This window comes from Sardina pilchardus, chromosome 9 (assembly GCF_963854185.1).
Source record: "Sardina pilchardus chromosome 9, fSarPil1.1, whole genome shotgun sequence".
Lineage (NCBI taxonomy): Eukaryota > Metazoa > Chordata > Actinopteri > Clupeiformes > Clupeidae > Sardina > Sardina pilchardus.
Genome location: NC_085002.1, coordinates 6,426,102 through 6,442,854, shown reverse-complemented (window position 1 = coordinate 6,442,854; position 16,753 = coordinate 6,426,102). Strand labels below are relative to the sequence as shown.

The 16,753-nt window shown below is 45.5% G+C and overlaps 2 protein-coding genes across 3 annotated transcripts; both read right to left on the bottom strand.

The window, feature by feature from the left end:
- Nucleotides 1-2,352: 2,352 nt before the first annotated feature.
- tmcc2 (transmembrane and coiled-coil domain family 2) lies at nucleotides 2,353-8,819 on the bottom strand. The gene is made up of 6 exons (XM_062545454.1): nucleotides 8,768-8,819; nucleotides 5,331-5,705; nucleotides 4,319-4,706; nucleotides 3,988-4,201; nucleotides 2,986-3,121; nucleotides 2,353-2,673 (listed from the first exon to the last, which is right to left on the bottom strand). The coding sequence occupies exons 1-6, from the start codon at nucleotides 8,768-8,770 to the stop codon at nucleotides 2,374-2,376; spliced, it is 1,416 nt and encodes a 471-aa protein (XP_062401438.1). The 5' UTR covers nucleotides 8,771-8,819; the 3' UTR covers nucleotides 2,353-2,373.
- A 2,524-nt stretch (nucleotides 8,820-11,343) lies between these two features.
- cdkn1a (cyclin dependent kinase inhibitor 1A) lies at nucleotides 11,344-15,062 on the bottom strand. Of its 2 annotated transcripts, none has more exons than XM_062545452.1 (3): nucleotides 14,825-15,062; nucleotides 12,265-12,745; nucleotides 11,344-12,101 (listed from the first exon to the last, which is right to left on the bottom strand). In XM_062545452.1, exons 2-3 carry the CDS (start codon nucleotides 12,734-12,736, stop codon nucleotides 12,046-12,048), a joined length of 528 nt encoding a protein of 175 aa, XP_062401436.1. In that variant the 5' UTR covers nucleotides 12,737-12,745; nucleotides 14,825-15,062; the 3' UTR covers nucleotides 11,344-12,045. The 2 variants fall into 2 exon arrangements, with proteins under 2 accessions (XP_062401436.1, XP_062401435.1); XM_062545451.1 differs by lacking the exon at nucleotides 14,825-15,062 and adding an exon at nucleotides 13,027-13,112.
- Nucleotides 15,063-16,753: the final 1,691 nt, after the last annotated feature.

Sequence of the window (16,753 nt, the reverse complement as noted above, 5' to 3'; positions counted from 1 at the left end):
TTCCCCCTCGAGCAAAAAGGGCTTTTAATGCTTTGGAATGATCAACTTCTGGCAGAAGTTTTGTGGCGCATTTGTTTCGCTTCGTCGCCATCTCAACCCACTGGAGCAGAAACGCCTTTCACCCATCAGTCACACACGAGGATTAGGGAAGATGTGAGAGGAGTTCAGTTAACTGTGAGCAATGGTTTAATCCAGGCGATTAGGGAGGGAACGTCTAGTGGAACCGAGGCACAATCTCACAGGCCCTTCAGTCTCCAGAAAATTCTCAGCGTCATAAGGTGTCAAAGAGGCCATAATCCTACCTACACACACACCTCTGGAGTCTAGATCACTGGTATAAACAACAACAACAGAAACTAGTTAGACTGTTTCAGGCATAGCCCCATATTTTTTGTGTATTATGTAACTGTTCTGTAATTCTGTGGAGTAACTATTAGGACAGGGCTCTTGCAATTGCACTGCAATAGGCTGTTTTTACAGAGAGCACAATCAGGCCCCTCCTGAAACACCCATACAATTTAGGTCAATGTTATTCTTGTTGTGACGATGTGTGTACGCGTGCGTGCGTGCGTGTGTGTGTGTGTGTGTGTGTGTGTGTGTGTGTGTGTGTGTGTGTGTGTGTGTGTGTGTGTGTGTGTGTGTGTGTGTGTGTGTGTTGGGGGGCCGGGGCACTGTGTATATACAAGGAATGATATGTAAATATTCAATTACACTCTTGCTCTAGCTCACACTCGGGACGTTTCCTGACATAAGAATAGTCCTAGACTGAAAGAGAACTTCAATGAGGATATCCACTTCAAAAGCTTTTGATCACATTCAGGTGTAATTTTGCAGGGCGTGTAACATTCAAAGGCACAGGTCTGACCAGCAGGTGTCACTAAGTCACATGTGTGGCAAACTATCCGACACTTGCCAAGTGAGGACAACACACAGTTGCGAAAGAAAGGCATGTCAGTCCTATGTCAAATCTTTTATTAAGAATCCAAGAGAGCTGTAATGGATCTATGGTAGCAAACTGGATAGAAAGGAGTAATGATGAAACATGCCAGTGAATCTGATATCATATAGATTCTATGATGCACTACCACGGTGGTTATAAAGACGGTTTGATGGCCTGGCTGTGTTATGGAATTATGGTTAATTGCTGTAGAGATAAATCTCAGCTGTTCTTTCTCAAGTCTGTCCATATTTCATCATTCATATAAATAAAAAACACACCCTTTTTTCATCCTTTTCAAGCGAAACCAAAAATACTTGAACAATATGCTAAAAGGCCAAAAAGACACAAAAAGCATGATATGAAAACATTCAAAGACAATAGAATTTCATTCATATAAATTCACCAGGAGAACTAAATGTCATTTCAGTGAGCCCCACGCATGTCTGACAACTTTGGAATGTTTTTCACCACTCATGTCATAGCAAGCTATGGTCATGTCTCCTCGCAAAATACATGAATGCCAGTGTGCAGGCATGCATAAGCACATTCTCAGATATTCAGCACATAAGCTGATAGCTTAATATCACACATTGCCACATCCTCAATGCACCTTCTGATTATCTTTCACCCTGTAAGGGTTACCTCAGACAAAATAAGAAAAGAAAAACATAAATCCCACTTGGTTTAAAGCAGAGACTGAAGACACACAACAATGGATGAAGAAACAAATAAATCAAATTTGAAAGGCTATAAAATTCACGTTGGGGCCCATGATGTTCAGCCGCTGCCAGTCGGTAAGTCCATACAAAGATGATGAGAGGGGGCGGTAGGATAACAAACCAGAGCTGTGTCCATCACCCCCCCGCCTCCTCTGTCTTTGTCTTTCTCAGATGTCTTCAGAAGGCCTGCCGTTCTCTCTGCCAGCCTTATCAGTCACGCCTCAGTCATCTCTGGCCATTAGTTCTCATTAGTCAGCCTTCACATGCAAGTCGGGCAGTTCACGGCGAGCTCACAGCCACCCAGCTCGCGAAGCTCACGGGCTTCAGCATCAAATCCACCCCCATTGTCGTGGCTTTTTTTTGTTTGTTTGTTGTTGTGAACAGGATGACGTGCCGCTCGATAAAAACGGCGACCTTGTGCCGGGAAAAAGTGCAAATCGTTCTTTAGAAAAAAAGCGCACAACTTCTTATCTCCTGATGTAGTCATGCAGCAGATTTCGTCGTGTCTCAAGTGGGTCTGTGTGCTTCGTCATCAGATCCGTTTCTCCCTCCGAGCCAGTTGATGGGGAGGAGAGGGAGTGCTGGGTGATGGAATCAGAGGACCAAAAAGGAGAGAGAGAGAGGGAAGGAAGAAAAGAGCGAGTGAGGTGAGGTGGAGAAAAAGGAGGGGGAGGCAGGACGGGGGACGGGGGACGGGGGACGGGGTGGGCAAGCTCAGCTGGGGAGCAACCAGAGCTCGAGGAAGTCCCAGTGCTTCCAGAGGGTGAAGAGGAAGAGGGCGAGGAACACAGTGGAGGCGACGCGGGCGCGGGTCTTCATGAGCGGCGTGATGAAGTTGGCCATGGTGGAGACGAACACCAGCAGCACGGCCATCAGCGCCAGGATCACGTTGATCAGCTTGCCCAGGAGGGCGCGGGCGTTGGCGTTCTCCACCCCCTCCAGCTGCACCACCTGCTGCTGCTGCTGCTGCAGCTCCAGCTTGGTGATGCGCGTCAGACAGGACTCCACCGCCTCCTGCACAGGTCAACACACACACACACACACACACACACACACACATATGCAATGTAAACATTAACATGTGGACACACAGAAATGCACGTGCAACTCATCAACAAGCGCACGTGGACGTTAAACATAAAAAGAACACATTTACAATGTATGCATGACTGAAATGCATGACTGAAAGAGTTATTCCTGTTTACAAGCTCCTCAAAAAGACAAAAAGTCCAAAAGACACAAGTATTTTATGACACAGCATTGCTTGTAAACCTCGCTACAGATTCCTCACGTGTCTCACACATACACTATGGAGATATTGCTGACCTGAATGTCTCTGGCTCTCTCGTAGGACTGGTAGGCCACCTTCTCCTCCATACTGACCAGCTCTTGCTTCAGGTTGGTCATTTCGTTCTGATGGAGCTCAGTCAGGTCATTCAGCTGCTCCTCGAGCCGCTCATATCTGTAAACACACGTCCATGAATAACCTCCCGCCCCAACTATGCATTTGAACATATTTGGTATATCTATCAGCTTCTTCCATGTGTATTCATTTCTGTACTATTTGTCTTAATGCTACCGCTAATGTAAAAAAATCCAATAAGGAAACAAATACTGCCATCTATCATCTCTGAATGAATCGCCATCTGCCCACGATAGGGATGATCTTAGGCTGAAAAAATGAGTTCTCTCGATGTTTTCATTTATTGTGGAGGAAAGTAATAATCCTCTCCAGTATTTAGTGACAACCACCAGGATTCGCTATTGAGCAAAGGCTCATGAATCACAGTACAGTAGTCAAATGAAATTATACTAATCAAACAAATAAATCATCTATCTCGGGGTATGGCTGGAATACACATTCATTAAGCTGCCATGCTGTTGTTCATTACCTACCCAAGTCCCATCTGTACGTATTGCTGTCTGTTTCAGTGTATGTCTATGCAAATACTGTATGTCAGTCTGTTTCACTATACATATTTCTGTGGGGCTCTATGGCACTGTATTTGTCCATCAGTATGACTCTGTCTCACTGTTTACCTCTCTGTGTCATTAAATCTTTTTCATTTCTTTTTCATCCACAACATGTATGTTGGTCTGTTTCTATCTGTTACATATACTGTCGGCCTACTTGTGTCCTTTTAGGTCTCTGTTTGTCCTCGTTGTAACTATTTGTATCCCAGCATACCTCCTTTTCTTTGTGTGTCCAGACAGACTCTGTCTCATTTCCTTTTGTCTGTCTACTTTACCATTTCTCGTAGTCTACCAGTGTGATTGTGTGTGTGTGTGTGGGAGGGTGTGTGTGCCCATCCGTGTGTCTGCCTGTACCTGTATCTCTCCTCCTGCAGGCACTGGGTCATGTAAGAGTAGTCGCTCTGCAGCTGTCCCTTCATGTCCTCTATGGCATCCTCCATGTGGGCCTGGCTGGCCTTGATCTCCTGGAGCCCCTCCAGCAGGGCATCCCACGAGCTGTGCATGTGGTGGTGGTGGTGGTGGTGCCCGTCCAAGCGGGGGCTGCCCAAAATGGCCGCGCCACCTCCACCTCCACCCCCACCGCCACCGCCACCGCCACCGCCACCACCACCTCCAACTCCACCTCCACCTCCACCTCCACCACCACCACCGCCGCCACCACCAACTCCACCTCCACCCCCACAACCCCCACCTCCGCCCCCCCCAGAGTTGCTGCCGGCGCCCGAGCCCGAGGTGGCGCTGGAGCACTCGTCGTCGCTGCCGTACTTGGGGCTGGAGACGAGCGTGGCGCTGCCGCTGAGCGCCCGCGGCGTCTCGTGCCCGTGCCCGTCCTCCAGCGGGTCCTTGAGCTGGGCGATGTTGTCGGCGCTGCCGAACTTGTTGCGGATGAGGCTGGCGAACTCGCGCGGCTTGGACACCACGGCCGTGTGCGTGAGCGCCGACACGCCGCCCTTCATGCCCTCCACCATGCCGCCGCCGAAGCCGCTGATGCCCGCGCGCATGTTGGCGCCCACGTCCTTCAGGCCCTGCTGCATGTCCCGCAGCACGTCCTTGGGCTGGCGCGCTGGACCGTTCTACGCAGGACGGAGAGAGCGGGAGAAGTGAAAGGGAAGAGGGGAAGAGAAATAAAGACAGAGAGAGAGAGAGAGAGAGAGAGAGGAAGACAAGACAGAGAGACAGAAGGGGAGAAAGGAAGGATAGAACAGAGGCATAGACCAGGAAAAAGAAGACAATAAGAGAAAAGGAAGGAATCAGAGGAGTGCAGGAAAGCAGAGAGCTGGGGACAAGTTGAAATACAGTATGGGTGACTGAAAGAGCAGCAAAATAAATTGCTCAGGTGCTGTGCTGATGTTCCAGCTCAGCAGCAATCCAGTTTGTGTATTACACCTGGGCAGTCTGTTTGGTGTGTATTCAGCCCATGGCGCAATACATACCTGGGTGGTCTGTTTGGTGTGTATCTACCCCATAGAACAATGACAACAGACCAACCATTCACATCCAGTACATTGTGCATTATCCAATATCTACCTGGTTCACCACCTCTGTCTTTCTGCCCATCTCTCTCTAATGCGTTTGTGTGTCCCTCGACATTTCACACATACAAGCACACACACACACACACACACACACACACACACACACACACACAAACACACACACACACACACACACACACACACACACACACACACACACACCTGTTCAATCTCCTTAAGTTTCTTGTGGTAGTGCTCCAGCTTCTTGTGCAAGTGTGCGATGGTCTGCGCCGACTTCTGGTTCTTCTTCTCGAACACCTGCTTGATGCGCGCCCCCTGCTGCTTGTCGGCGTTGTGCGCCAGCTTCAGGTACTCGGCCACGTTCTCGTCGCGCGCCTCCTGCTCCACGCGGATCTGCTCGGTGATCTTGAGGATCTTCTGCTGCAGGTGCTCCATGGCGGCGCGCGTCCGCTGCATCTCGGCCGCCTCCAGGCCCGCCGCCGCCGCCGCCGCGGCGTCCACGCTGATGTTGCCATCCGAGCCCCCGTGGCTGGTGGAGGGCGGCAGGCCCAGCGTGGACACCTCGCTCTTATCCAGCTGCGCGCGACGGAAGGGAGAGGGCGAAAGAGGAGAAAAGGTGGAAAGGTAGAGAGGTGCGAGAGAAGAGAGATAATGAACTAGAAAATGTAATTCCATGGAAGGAATTACCATTGCATGTAAATGCAAAAAGGTTGCTGACTGTGTAAAACATTCCTATTAGGTCTATAGTTAAAAAGACAACTAGGCTACACAGATAAAAATAACCCAATTACATTTCCACTGAAATTACTTGGAAAGTCACATTTAAAAAGTGATTTATGAAAATGCATCAAAATTGTGGATATAGGCTATTATGGAAAATAACTCTTCATTTATTAGAATGTAAGACTGAAATGAAGTTGGCAACTTCAAACGAGTTGCAAGAGCTGACACTTTAGTAGCCTACAGTGAAACGACTGGTAGGATAGCTTATATAGCCTTCATATCTACACTAATGCAGGTTAAAAGTAGGCCATAGACTTAGACACCATTGGAATACGGAATACAATTTCAAACAACGCCAATCAACTATGATGCAGCAACAGGTATGATATCTACTGTATAGCAAATGTAACGTTAGCTTAGCTTACAGTAGGATATTTGTACAGGATGAGCTAGTATGTTCTTCGAAGTGTCTCCAGGTGTGTGATTGTCCTAATAAGAATGTACAAGCTGTTAACAAAGGTTTTTAATTTGTGAATGATACCGAAAAACCTAGCCTGGAGCAAGTTTGGTTGTCGTTAGCTAAATACAGTGTGATTTACGTTGACGTTAGGTTAGATTGTCTTTAGCTGTTGATAACGTTACCGAGAGCAAACCGGTTACTGTAACGATAGGCTATAAACAAATCAAGTTAGGAGTAGCCTAACAGGAGACAAGACGATAACGTCCTGGTTTACAGCAGCTATGGCATGGTAGAATGTTTTCATAGCTGTTATTACTCAGCACGCAGCTACAGTTTAATGAGTAGACAAAACATTCAGGTTGCAGCGGTGGCATGGCTTTAGTTTGGATCAAAGATCCTTGATTACTGACAGCTGAGCACTGACGTAACAATTAGTCTTTGCCGCCAAAGGATCTCAATGTAAACTCTATGGGAATTTCAAACTCTTTTATCGTAAATATCTCAAAAAGTATGAAGTTCACAAATGTCAAAAATACAATCGTCAAATCTCCGTTACAAGATCTTTGTAGGAGTGCTTGAATGACGTCAAACGGTTAAGTGGTTTTAGCGTTATAAATCGTTGATTTTGGTCGGAGGAAGAATAATTATCCCGATATAATAAAAAGAACAGGGATAACAGTACATTGCATTTACATGCAATGTAATAACAGAGGGAGGAATAGAAAGTGGCATTAAGAGAGGATAGGAGGAACAGGGAGAAGAGAACAAAAGGGATGTTTGCTTTCAGCCAGAAAAGATCCTGAAACACTGAAACTAAATAAAAGAAGGAAGGATGAACTTCACTATGCACAATGAGAGAACAGTTCAGTGTGTTTACCAACAGCCCTGCCAAAGTACTTGGAGACTCAACTGCACAACAACAACCCTCCATTGCCCCACAGCTATTTTTGGGCACTTATTTGTTTGAATTGGCCTTAAATTCTATTTGCGTGTGTGTGTGAATGCAGGACTAAACTAGCCATTGTAAGCTGCAGCGTTTCATAAGGGAAATAAATAAATAAGCAAATATGGTCTAAATAAATAAATAATTCCACTGCACTGTAAGCAAAATATGGAACATCTGTCCAGGCAAATCTCCCAGTAGCAGCTTGATGAATCAAGGGCATGCTTCCATCAAAGCAACTTAACAGTAGCATGCCTTTATATCAAATTATTGCTTTGGCGTGATACTGATGATGACATTGAAAAAGGAGATTTTGCAGATTTTGCAGATATCCCATTCCTTGTCTGATGTACAGGATACAGTTGACCAAATAGGAGAGTGCATCCGACAAAAGGATAGAAGTGTAAACATGACACGAGTTCATAAAACCTCCTAGTCATAGCCCCAGTCAGTTTAACAGCGTGAGCGTGCCTTTCCGCTGTGAATCAGCGAGGAGAAAATTACACTGGAGCTCAGCGAGGTTAATAATAGTCTGCACGCGGTAGGCTGTGCCAGTTTTGAGTTTGAATATTTGCTCCCCACTGAAAAGAAGGGGGGACTCGTCACGGGGTTAATCATTATGCCCTGTTGCTGTGACTGACCTCTCAACCCCGTTATCTCGTCACCCATGGCAAGCCACCAGACAAAAGGGAAAGGGAAAGGAGACATATAAAAGCCTGCAGGAAATGTAGGGTAACTGAGGCCATTCTGTTGGCTGCGATCGGACGACACCATCTCACACGTTCACACAGCTGCCCTACTTCAACTGGCATAGAGCCGGCGTGCTTCTGATGGCGTTTTATTTTTTATTTTCCCTGCGATCCGAGAGATACACGAGCTTCACGATAGCCGCTCTGGACGGGTGCTCTCCGCAATGATCTCAACAGCCGGTCACCCGATGACATTTTTAGAAAGTAGGTTACGCCAGAAAGCCACACGGCAAATGAGTGGATTTAACCGCAAAAAGCAGGGAGGATAAAAAAATCCATGTCAACCTGTATCGCAGCCAGAGTACTTGAATCTATTCGATATCCCTCGAACACTTAAGATAAGGATTTTACACAGAGACCAGGCTAAGATGCGGAGATTATTCGAGCAGAAGGAATGCACACTGCACATTGGGTTCGCCGCGTAAACACAGGCTTGCACAACCACATACATCTACGCGCACAAAAACACACCATGGCAACCATGGCTTTTTTAAACCCAGGGATGAGCGAACATGACCAAATGACAAATGAAGCTTTCTGAGGCCGAACGTAAGATGACTGTGATGACTGCACACAGATGTGGCGCTGAGTTAAACATATGTGAGGACATGCGCTGCAGCATGGGAGAAAACTGGATGATGTTGCATGACGGAGCAATGGATGGTTACAAAATGACAAAACAAACAAAAATAGTGATGGTAAATGAAGGCATACACATCAACCAAAAAGCATGGTGATTATAAGATGAATTTGGGAACATTACCATAATGTTTAATCCAGGACTGGCAGTGCCACTGCAGCTCTGTATAGGAGGCCCATCCTTCTCTCTGTTACCTTCCACACCCCACCCCCCCTCTCTCTCAGTCACAACAGACTCACTCCCTTCCCCAAAACCCCCTCTCTGCTTCACGCTCTCTCTGTCTCCCCGCTGTCTGACTACAGCTCTATCCGTGCCTCGTGTGCCATTGTTTAGCGCTCAAGCGACTGTGCTCTCTCCCACAGCCACCCATCTCACAGTAATTCTCAGCCTCCCCTCTCTCTTTCCCCCCTCGGTATTTTACTGTACGTAAATTTGTCTATCCTTGCGTCCTCAGCTATGTGACCACCCTATCGGAGAGAACACTACGCTAGCGGTCCTGCTCTGTCACAGCACTAGCTGCTGCTGAGGCACATATGAGAGAGCCAGGGAGAGGGGGTTAGATGGAGGGAGGGGGAGCTTAGCGCACGCGTGCAGGTGCCCCTCTGAGCTCAAGCTGGATAAACAGAGGGAGGGGGAGGGGAGCGGGAGAGAGGGAAGGCAGCAGGGCATGCGTCAGTGCCATTATGGTCCACTCGTCCGCTCTACAACTCTGGCCCCTCGTTCGCACGCCTCACACCCCTTTTTGAGAAGAAGGCTGAAGGGATCCTCGTTTTTTCTGTCGCGTGCACAGAGAGGTGATCATCCGCAGTGGTGCGAGAGAACGTGCTAGATGCCTGTCTCTGACAGGCTCCGATTGGATCTGCGCGTTATCTGCAACTGTCACCGGTGGATCTGCGCTTCCCCTTAAAATATTCACTAGGTTCGTCACCGCAAGTGCCACCACCCACCCCTTTTATGGTGGGCATCTGACACTCACACACACACACACACACACACGCACGCATGCACAGCTGAGTTCTGAGAGGTTCTGACTATGCTGAACCGGTTTCATAAGTGCTGACCCAGAGTTAACGCTACCAAAACAGGTTTATTTCTGTTTCGTTATTTTTTATCTCATCTAGCACTGAACCAGATCCACAAGACTGGTTCTGTTTCTGGTCTAGGCTTCTTCTACACAGTGTTCAGTTGAGTCTCACTGGACAGAACATTCACTTCTATTTAACCAGATAAATTCCACCTAAGTATAGTATAGTCTATTTGGTTCTACTAGTTCCTTTCTACAACCACTGGATGACATTATATGTCTGCTGGTGTAGAGAGTGTAAGTTCCATTTGACTAGACTCCAACAGGTCACTTGGCTAGATTCCCTTTGGCACTGGTTCCTCCCCACTAATGAGTAGTGCTGGCAAAGCGGGGCGGGGTGATTGCAACAACTAATCTGAGACTCTAGGGTCTGTTCGGTCCCCCCACGAGACACAGCAGCGAGAATGCCTGTGTGGATGTAAAGATGTAAACAAGAGAATTGGTCATGGTGAGGACAGAGGGGCGGAGGTGACGGGGGGTACTGTCGTCATCTTCCTAGCAACCTGCTTGACAACAAGTAGGTCACAGAACCTGGCAGGGAGCTGGCACCTCAGTGAATACCTGCCACTAGTGATGCTGATGAGGCTTACGCATAGTAGTAGCCAGTAGAAGTTGGGAAAGCATCAGTTTACATTAATTAATTACATGAATGGTGTTATACAAATGTGTGAAATGGAGTTGATATAGAGCAAAACAATGGTAAAGGAGACACAGAAACACTACCATCAAGTTGACACACCACAATAAAACAGACCAATAAAATGAAGAATGATTCAGACATATAATTTTATTTCCATTTCATAGCACATCTATAACACAACGTGACTCATTTAACAATAAATATGTAGATTTATACATCTATATATATATATACAGTATATATCATATCAAATATTTACACATTAAAGATGGGCTCTGTGCACTTGAAGAAACAGGTTAAGTGCTATTTCTGGGGGTACTGCAGACTGATACTGAACAGGGCATTTCAATCAGGGTGGCGCATATTACCCAAAGCCATTTCATTTCTTGGTGTCTATCTGAATGCCATTGAGCATTTGATGCTGCCCGTCTTCCCCATGGTCACCCATAGCAGCAAAAGAAAGAAAAGAATTAAGAAATCCTCTGGATGAATGGTGAGGGAGCTTGCAAAAAGAAAAAGAAAAACGATTGCACGGAATTAAATAAAAAGTACATTAGTGTGTGGAATTAGCTTACTTGGTATATAGAGGTCTAATGTATTTCTCCAAAGAGACTCCTTCAAAGGCCAAACAATTGCCTTATAGACTTTACATTTTGTTACTTAATTTTAGCTACAATACTGTATATGTCTGCAGTACTGCAAAAGCTGCTAAAGCTTTGGGCGGTTGAGAGGAAAACATAAAAGTTAAAATAAAAAAAAATGGAATACACCAAGATGTCTGGAAATGTACAGATCTCTTTCAGGTCTTTTCCTCCTTTATCACACATGCCCCAAACCGTTGCATACTTTTTGATAGCAGACCGTTAATGATGCAAGTATAACCATGCATTTTCCATTGCATAAGGCTTCCTTATACAGTTTCCTACTATTACATGTTAGCTTGTTAGCTTGGGGTATGATTACCTCCACCCCCCACTCCCCACCCCCAAACACTTTCCGGATAAATGACCGGAAAGGCTTCTCAGTGCTACTGTAACGGTAAAAAAGAACAAGAATATAAAAAATAAAAAAGACACCTTACGGAAAATGAGCACCTTTGGAGAACTTTTCTGAGTTCACCTCACTGACCCTGCTCCTCTGCTATGCCTTGCTCATGTATGATGGAATAGAGGTACCTACAGTATGGGCAGTCCTCAAAGGCAGCTCAATTGGTCTTGCCCTCACAATTATCCCTCTCAGAACTGTCACGGAGTGTAAGTGATTCAGTTCAGTTCAAGTTTACATAAAGCATAGAACCAGTAGCAAGTTCACGTTGGTTCATGGTAGAGCACAGTCAGACATGTTTCTGGACCACTCTCCCATTAAGAGGCTACAGTGATTTACAAGACCACACTTCCACCTTTAAATAGCAACAGTACCCCCCCCACACACACACACTATGAGGTCTTCATAAACGGGTGGTGGGGGGAGGTGTGAGGTTCTAGAGGAATTGACAGCCATGATTTGTAGAAGAGTCTTCCAGAGGAGCTGGATACCTCTGAGGTGTTTTTTTTTTTATGTACAAGTCTTTAGGTAGGTTTTATGTGTGCAGTGCCTGTGTTGAGTTCAGTTCCTGAGAGAAGAAGTGAGTTTTGCTTCTTGCAAATGAGGCTTCTTTGGTCACTCCCAGTTGTTCAATCACTGGCCTGATTTTCTGGGCGTGCCCACTACCCTTCTTTTTGCCTGGTAGAAATCTGGAATCAAATCAAAAGGTAGAAGACATTCAGTAACATGGACATAAATATGTAACAGAATGAGCTGACAAGTGAAGATGAGACAATGGAAGAAAGATTAAAAAAAAAAAAAAAAAAAAAAAAACACTTCAAGAAATTCTAGCACAAAAACAAAAACACACACCTGTAATATTAGATTGTTTCCTCTTCCGCTTGTTGCTCTTGGCATCGTTCTTCACTGGGGTTCTTTCCAGGATGTTCAGGGTGTTCGGGTGTCTCTCCGGTGTCCTCGGCACATTCTCCTTGCTGCTCTGCAATGTGCTGGAAACGGCCTCTGCTGATGCCGACTTCATGGATACGCCATTCGCCTTCGAGGATGAGGACAATGCTGAGAAGCTGGCGACCTTGCTGCGCTTAGAGGAACGATACACCAGGGGAACCTTCGCCCCAGAAACACCCTCCCACAGGAAGTTGCCGTTGTCTAGGGGCTCCTCGGTGAGGAAATTGAAGCTCCAGCGCCGTGTCGCCTCCTCTAGGTCCTGCTTTAGCGCCTTGTGGTAGTCCTGCTGCAGCTGCGCACGGTCCACCGGCCCAAACAGGTTCCGCCTGGTTGACCCATTGCCCAGGGACCTCAGAACACGCTTGTGGATGGACATGATTCTACACTGTGAAAAGGTAGAAAGAATAAGTGTGATTAACAATATTCAACATAGTCACATGTTCCCTGGGACAACAAAAATATTTCAAATGAACTCTACTTAAATTCTCACTATGGCTTCTTTGCTGCAGCACCATCAAATTCAGAACCTCTCTTAAATTGTACATGTACTCTGAAAAAAATCTACACTTTTCACATAAAAGACCCATCACGTTTAGAAAATCCAAACCATATCAATGACATGCCCTGAAAGTTACAACATTTTAAATCCTTTTCATCTGAACTCACCATGATTGCAACAAATAGAGCTTCTATCCTTGACTGCTTCACTGCTGGCTTGTTGAAACTAAAGCTGATACTCAGACAGCACAGGGCTTTTTAAACTCTGGTCAGTCTACTGCTGACTCATGAAGGTCCACCCCTCTACAGGCAGGTCTTGTCTGGTACATGCCTGGGCAAAACTCCTAGATACATGCCTCGGCAAGTCCGACCAAACAGCAGTAGTAGCCAACTATAACCTCTAGGGGGTGGTAGAAACACACTGTTGGGAGAAAGTGTGGCTAGGTTGTTCAATGCACCTCTAGTTTTCTAACCATCTCAGGATTCCTGGGCCCTTTCAGGAATTTCTTCCCTCAATTTCTCTCAAGTATGTGGCATTTCACAGTATAGGACACAGGGTATTTATTTGTAACTATACTATATCCCTTTCCAAGTGCCAGAAATTCTACTTCTCTAAAAGGCTTATTTCTGATAAGGCTAGGCCTAATCATAATTTCAAATCTGTGTTCATCTACAATCTTAATCCTTTCACAATTTCATCATGTAGCTATATGTAATTTTAAGGCAAATCCGTGTCTGTTCCTCTTCAATTCCTGCCACAATATCAAAGTCCAGCACATCATCTCAGCACCATTTCCTGGTTTCAATCAAAGGCCATAGTGCTGGGAAACCACCAGTTGGTAACTTCAGGGAAATGTAGGTCAGACAGGGGAAGTTGGAGGTGGGGCGGGGGCTTGAGATGCCTCTCTCTACTATTCCTTTCAGCAGTGTAGGCTACTTTTTGTTTCAATTCATTTTTTTGTTTTCAATTGAAACGCACAGTTTAATTTAGGCTACCACCAGACAACTTCCTCCTTAAAATTGTTCGAACTTCTGCTGAAATTATTAAAAGATGTTGTATAAGTTATCAGAAATCCCCCACGCAAATGCCTATGAATGAGTTTCATAGAGCAGGTTCTCGTTCTCATGAAGCTGGGGATTTTTGAGTGAACAGACTGGGAGTGACTCAATCTGATGTCATTCAGGTCTGAGCGACTGACACCTTTGACTGCCTGTCATGCCAAATGGAAACGAACACGAAAATAAAAATCTGTTAGACCTAGGCCTATAATGACAGAATTTAAAACATATAGCCTAAATAAATCCCATAACAAGGCCAATGATCACACAAGCCTACATGACACTTGGCAATGAGTTCTGGGTGTTTTTTTTTTTTTTCAGTTTGGTTTACATTTGAAAAATGCTTATCAATATGGCCAACGCGGAGCATCGTATTGACTATAGCCTACAGTCAGGATCCTCCGGTTTCCACAAAGATCAGGGGACTGAAAAAAGTAGCCTACTGACGTCAAACAAGGTGGGGGGAAAATCAAATGTTGTGGCGGGAGAGGGAAGTACTGTCTGATTGGTGTAAGGAATATGACACACATCAGACCCAGCTCAGACCGCCCACTACTATTTCACTCCACGTGAATTTGTAACTCGTGTGACTGGTAAAGTCCACTACGAGGTTGTCTCGAGTGTGTTTTTTTGCCCCTTGAAACGGCGATTGTAAAAAACTGTCTCACGGTCAGAGTTATAAAAAACATAATCCAACACCAGCCAAATTATCGAACCACCTATTTTTTTCACTGGTAGCCTAGATGTAACCTGTTAGTTCTTGTGTAGCCCATTGGTCTGGTAAATTTGTAACAATTGACAGACTGTCTGAATGGTTTGCAACAGTGTATCCTAATTAAATAACATGTAGCATAAATTATACATTTTCTGACAGAAAAGACAAGGCTTAAGGGAAACATTGACTTACAGATTAGTGTTGATCCTCCAATAGATGACGAATCGATATTTCTTGTAGTTTAGCCTTTATGGCTTCACGTAGAGCTAATAAGACGAAACTGAATTTAAAACAAACCAAAAAAAAATAGTCTGAACGTCCTTTTGAAATGTATCCCCTTTCAAAATCAAAATTAGAAATCCAAAATCGTCGAGGGGTGTGCGAGACAAACTATAGCTTTTCTCTCAGTGGAGTCCAGGAATGTCGTGTCTGTGAAGTAGGTCAAACTATTCTCACTGCTGAGGGAAGGGAAATATGTAGGCTATGAACTTCGGTGGGCGTGCCTTCTCTCGTGGACGGGCGGAGCGAGATTGTCTGGGTCTTCTCTCGTGGACGGGCGGAGCGAGATTCCAGACACGTGGATCACGCGTCTCACGGTAAACATCTGGACACGTGAATGATCCACTCCCATTCCTCCGGGTGGAGGAAATACCTCTGCAGTCCACTTCCACAGGCTCCTGTAGAGCTCATTATTGGGGGCAGTCTTGGCCCAGCCTACCCCGACAGCTAGATCTATTTACAGAAACGTTCCTCTGTCAAGAAGTGCAAATAGCCTAACCTACATCTGTAGAAATTAAGGTGGCACAGCATATATATAAATAGGCTATATATATATATATATATATATATATATATATGCTGCCAATGCATAGTCTAGCCTAATTTCCTAATCAAATTAGTGTGTTCTATTCGGTCACTATGTGTAGGCTATGATCTTAACCTGTTTGAAATTAATCATGATGCTATTAGGCCTATGACACGTTTTTCATTAAGAAGAAACTGGGCCTAAAATAAATAAGTGAATTAATTTAAATAATCGATAATCTCAGCAGCAGGCTACAAAAAAGTGCCGGTTGATTTTCCTGGGGCAGCCCAGAAAGCACGTTAGCCTATCGAGATTCGCGGGAATTTTTTGAGTATAGCACCGCCCAGTCCACGTGTTGCTAAAGTCAGGGTTGTTTATGTCAGCCAAAACTCTGTCATCTCCTGCACTCCTTAGGTGCGTTTGCGATGAACTGCGGCTGACTTAGGCTGGCTTAGGCTGGCTTCATACGTCAACGAGAGCTGCAGAGTCTTAGCAGGAGGGGCAACTAGCACATGCAGCTCATCCCGGACAGTCTGACTGAGCTTACGTACCTGAAGTTACTCGCGAGAGACCTGGCTGGAGACCTCGCGGTAGATATCGCGGGATTTTGTATTAAATACAGTAAAACTTTTATTCTTGCTCATTAAAATGAGCATGGTGACTGACGAAATAAATTGATATGATGTGTTTAAATAAACCACTGTTGTCATACAGTTAACAGGCCTGCATTGCTGCACATTAATTAAATATCAAGTGTTTTCCGTGTGTATATATTTAGCCAACAGCATAAAATAGCAGAGTATCCTCACGTTTTCAGTAGGCTAGCCTACCGCTGTTCCAGAAATCACAAATAAGAAGGTATCCGTTCGATTTCTGTTCATTTTAGCAGATTCTAACGTAAGGAGCAAAGATTCTAGAACAGAGCAAGATGGATCACAGGGATAAGCTCCAGCGTCATCCCAGACGTTGGTTTTAGTGCAGTTGAACTGATCCGTCTTGGTCCGCTCTAGTGTCTTGGGTAAGGAGGCAGAACGAGACACCTGTCATACTCGTCATGGGGAGATTCTTCCAAACGGCCCTATCGCAACTTTGAACTGACGTCATTGGGGTGGGTTTTGGCCAGCGCAGTTGCTTAAAAACGAACTGCGCTGAACTGCGCTGGCTGAGCTAAGACGCAGTCTCCCGAGATCTTGTATGGACATGTGACATGATGTCACGGGGTTAACTCCCACCGCGACTGCAAGAAGTCGGACATGATTTCTTACCAGTTTGCATTTCGTCTGTCCCAGTATGCACTCTGTTTAACCCAGCATGCA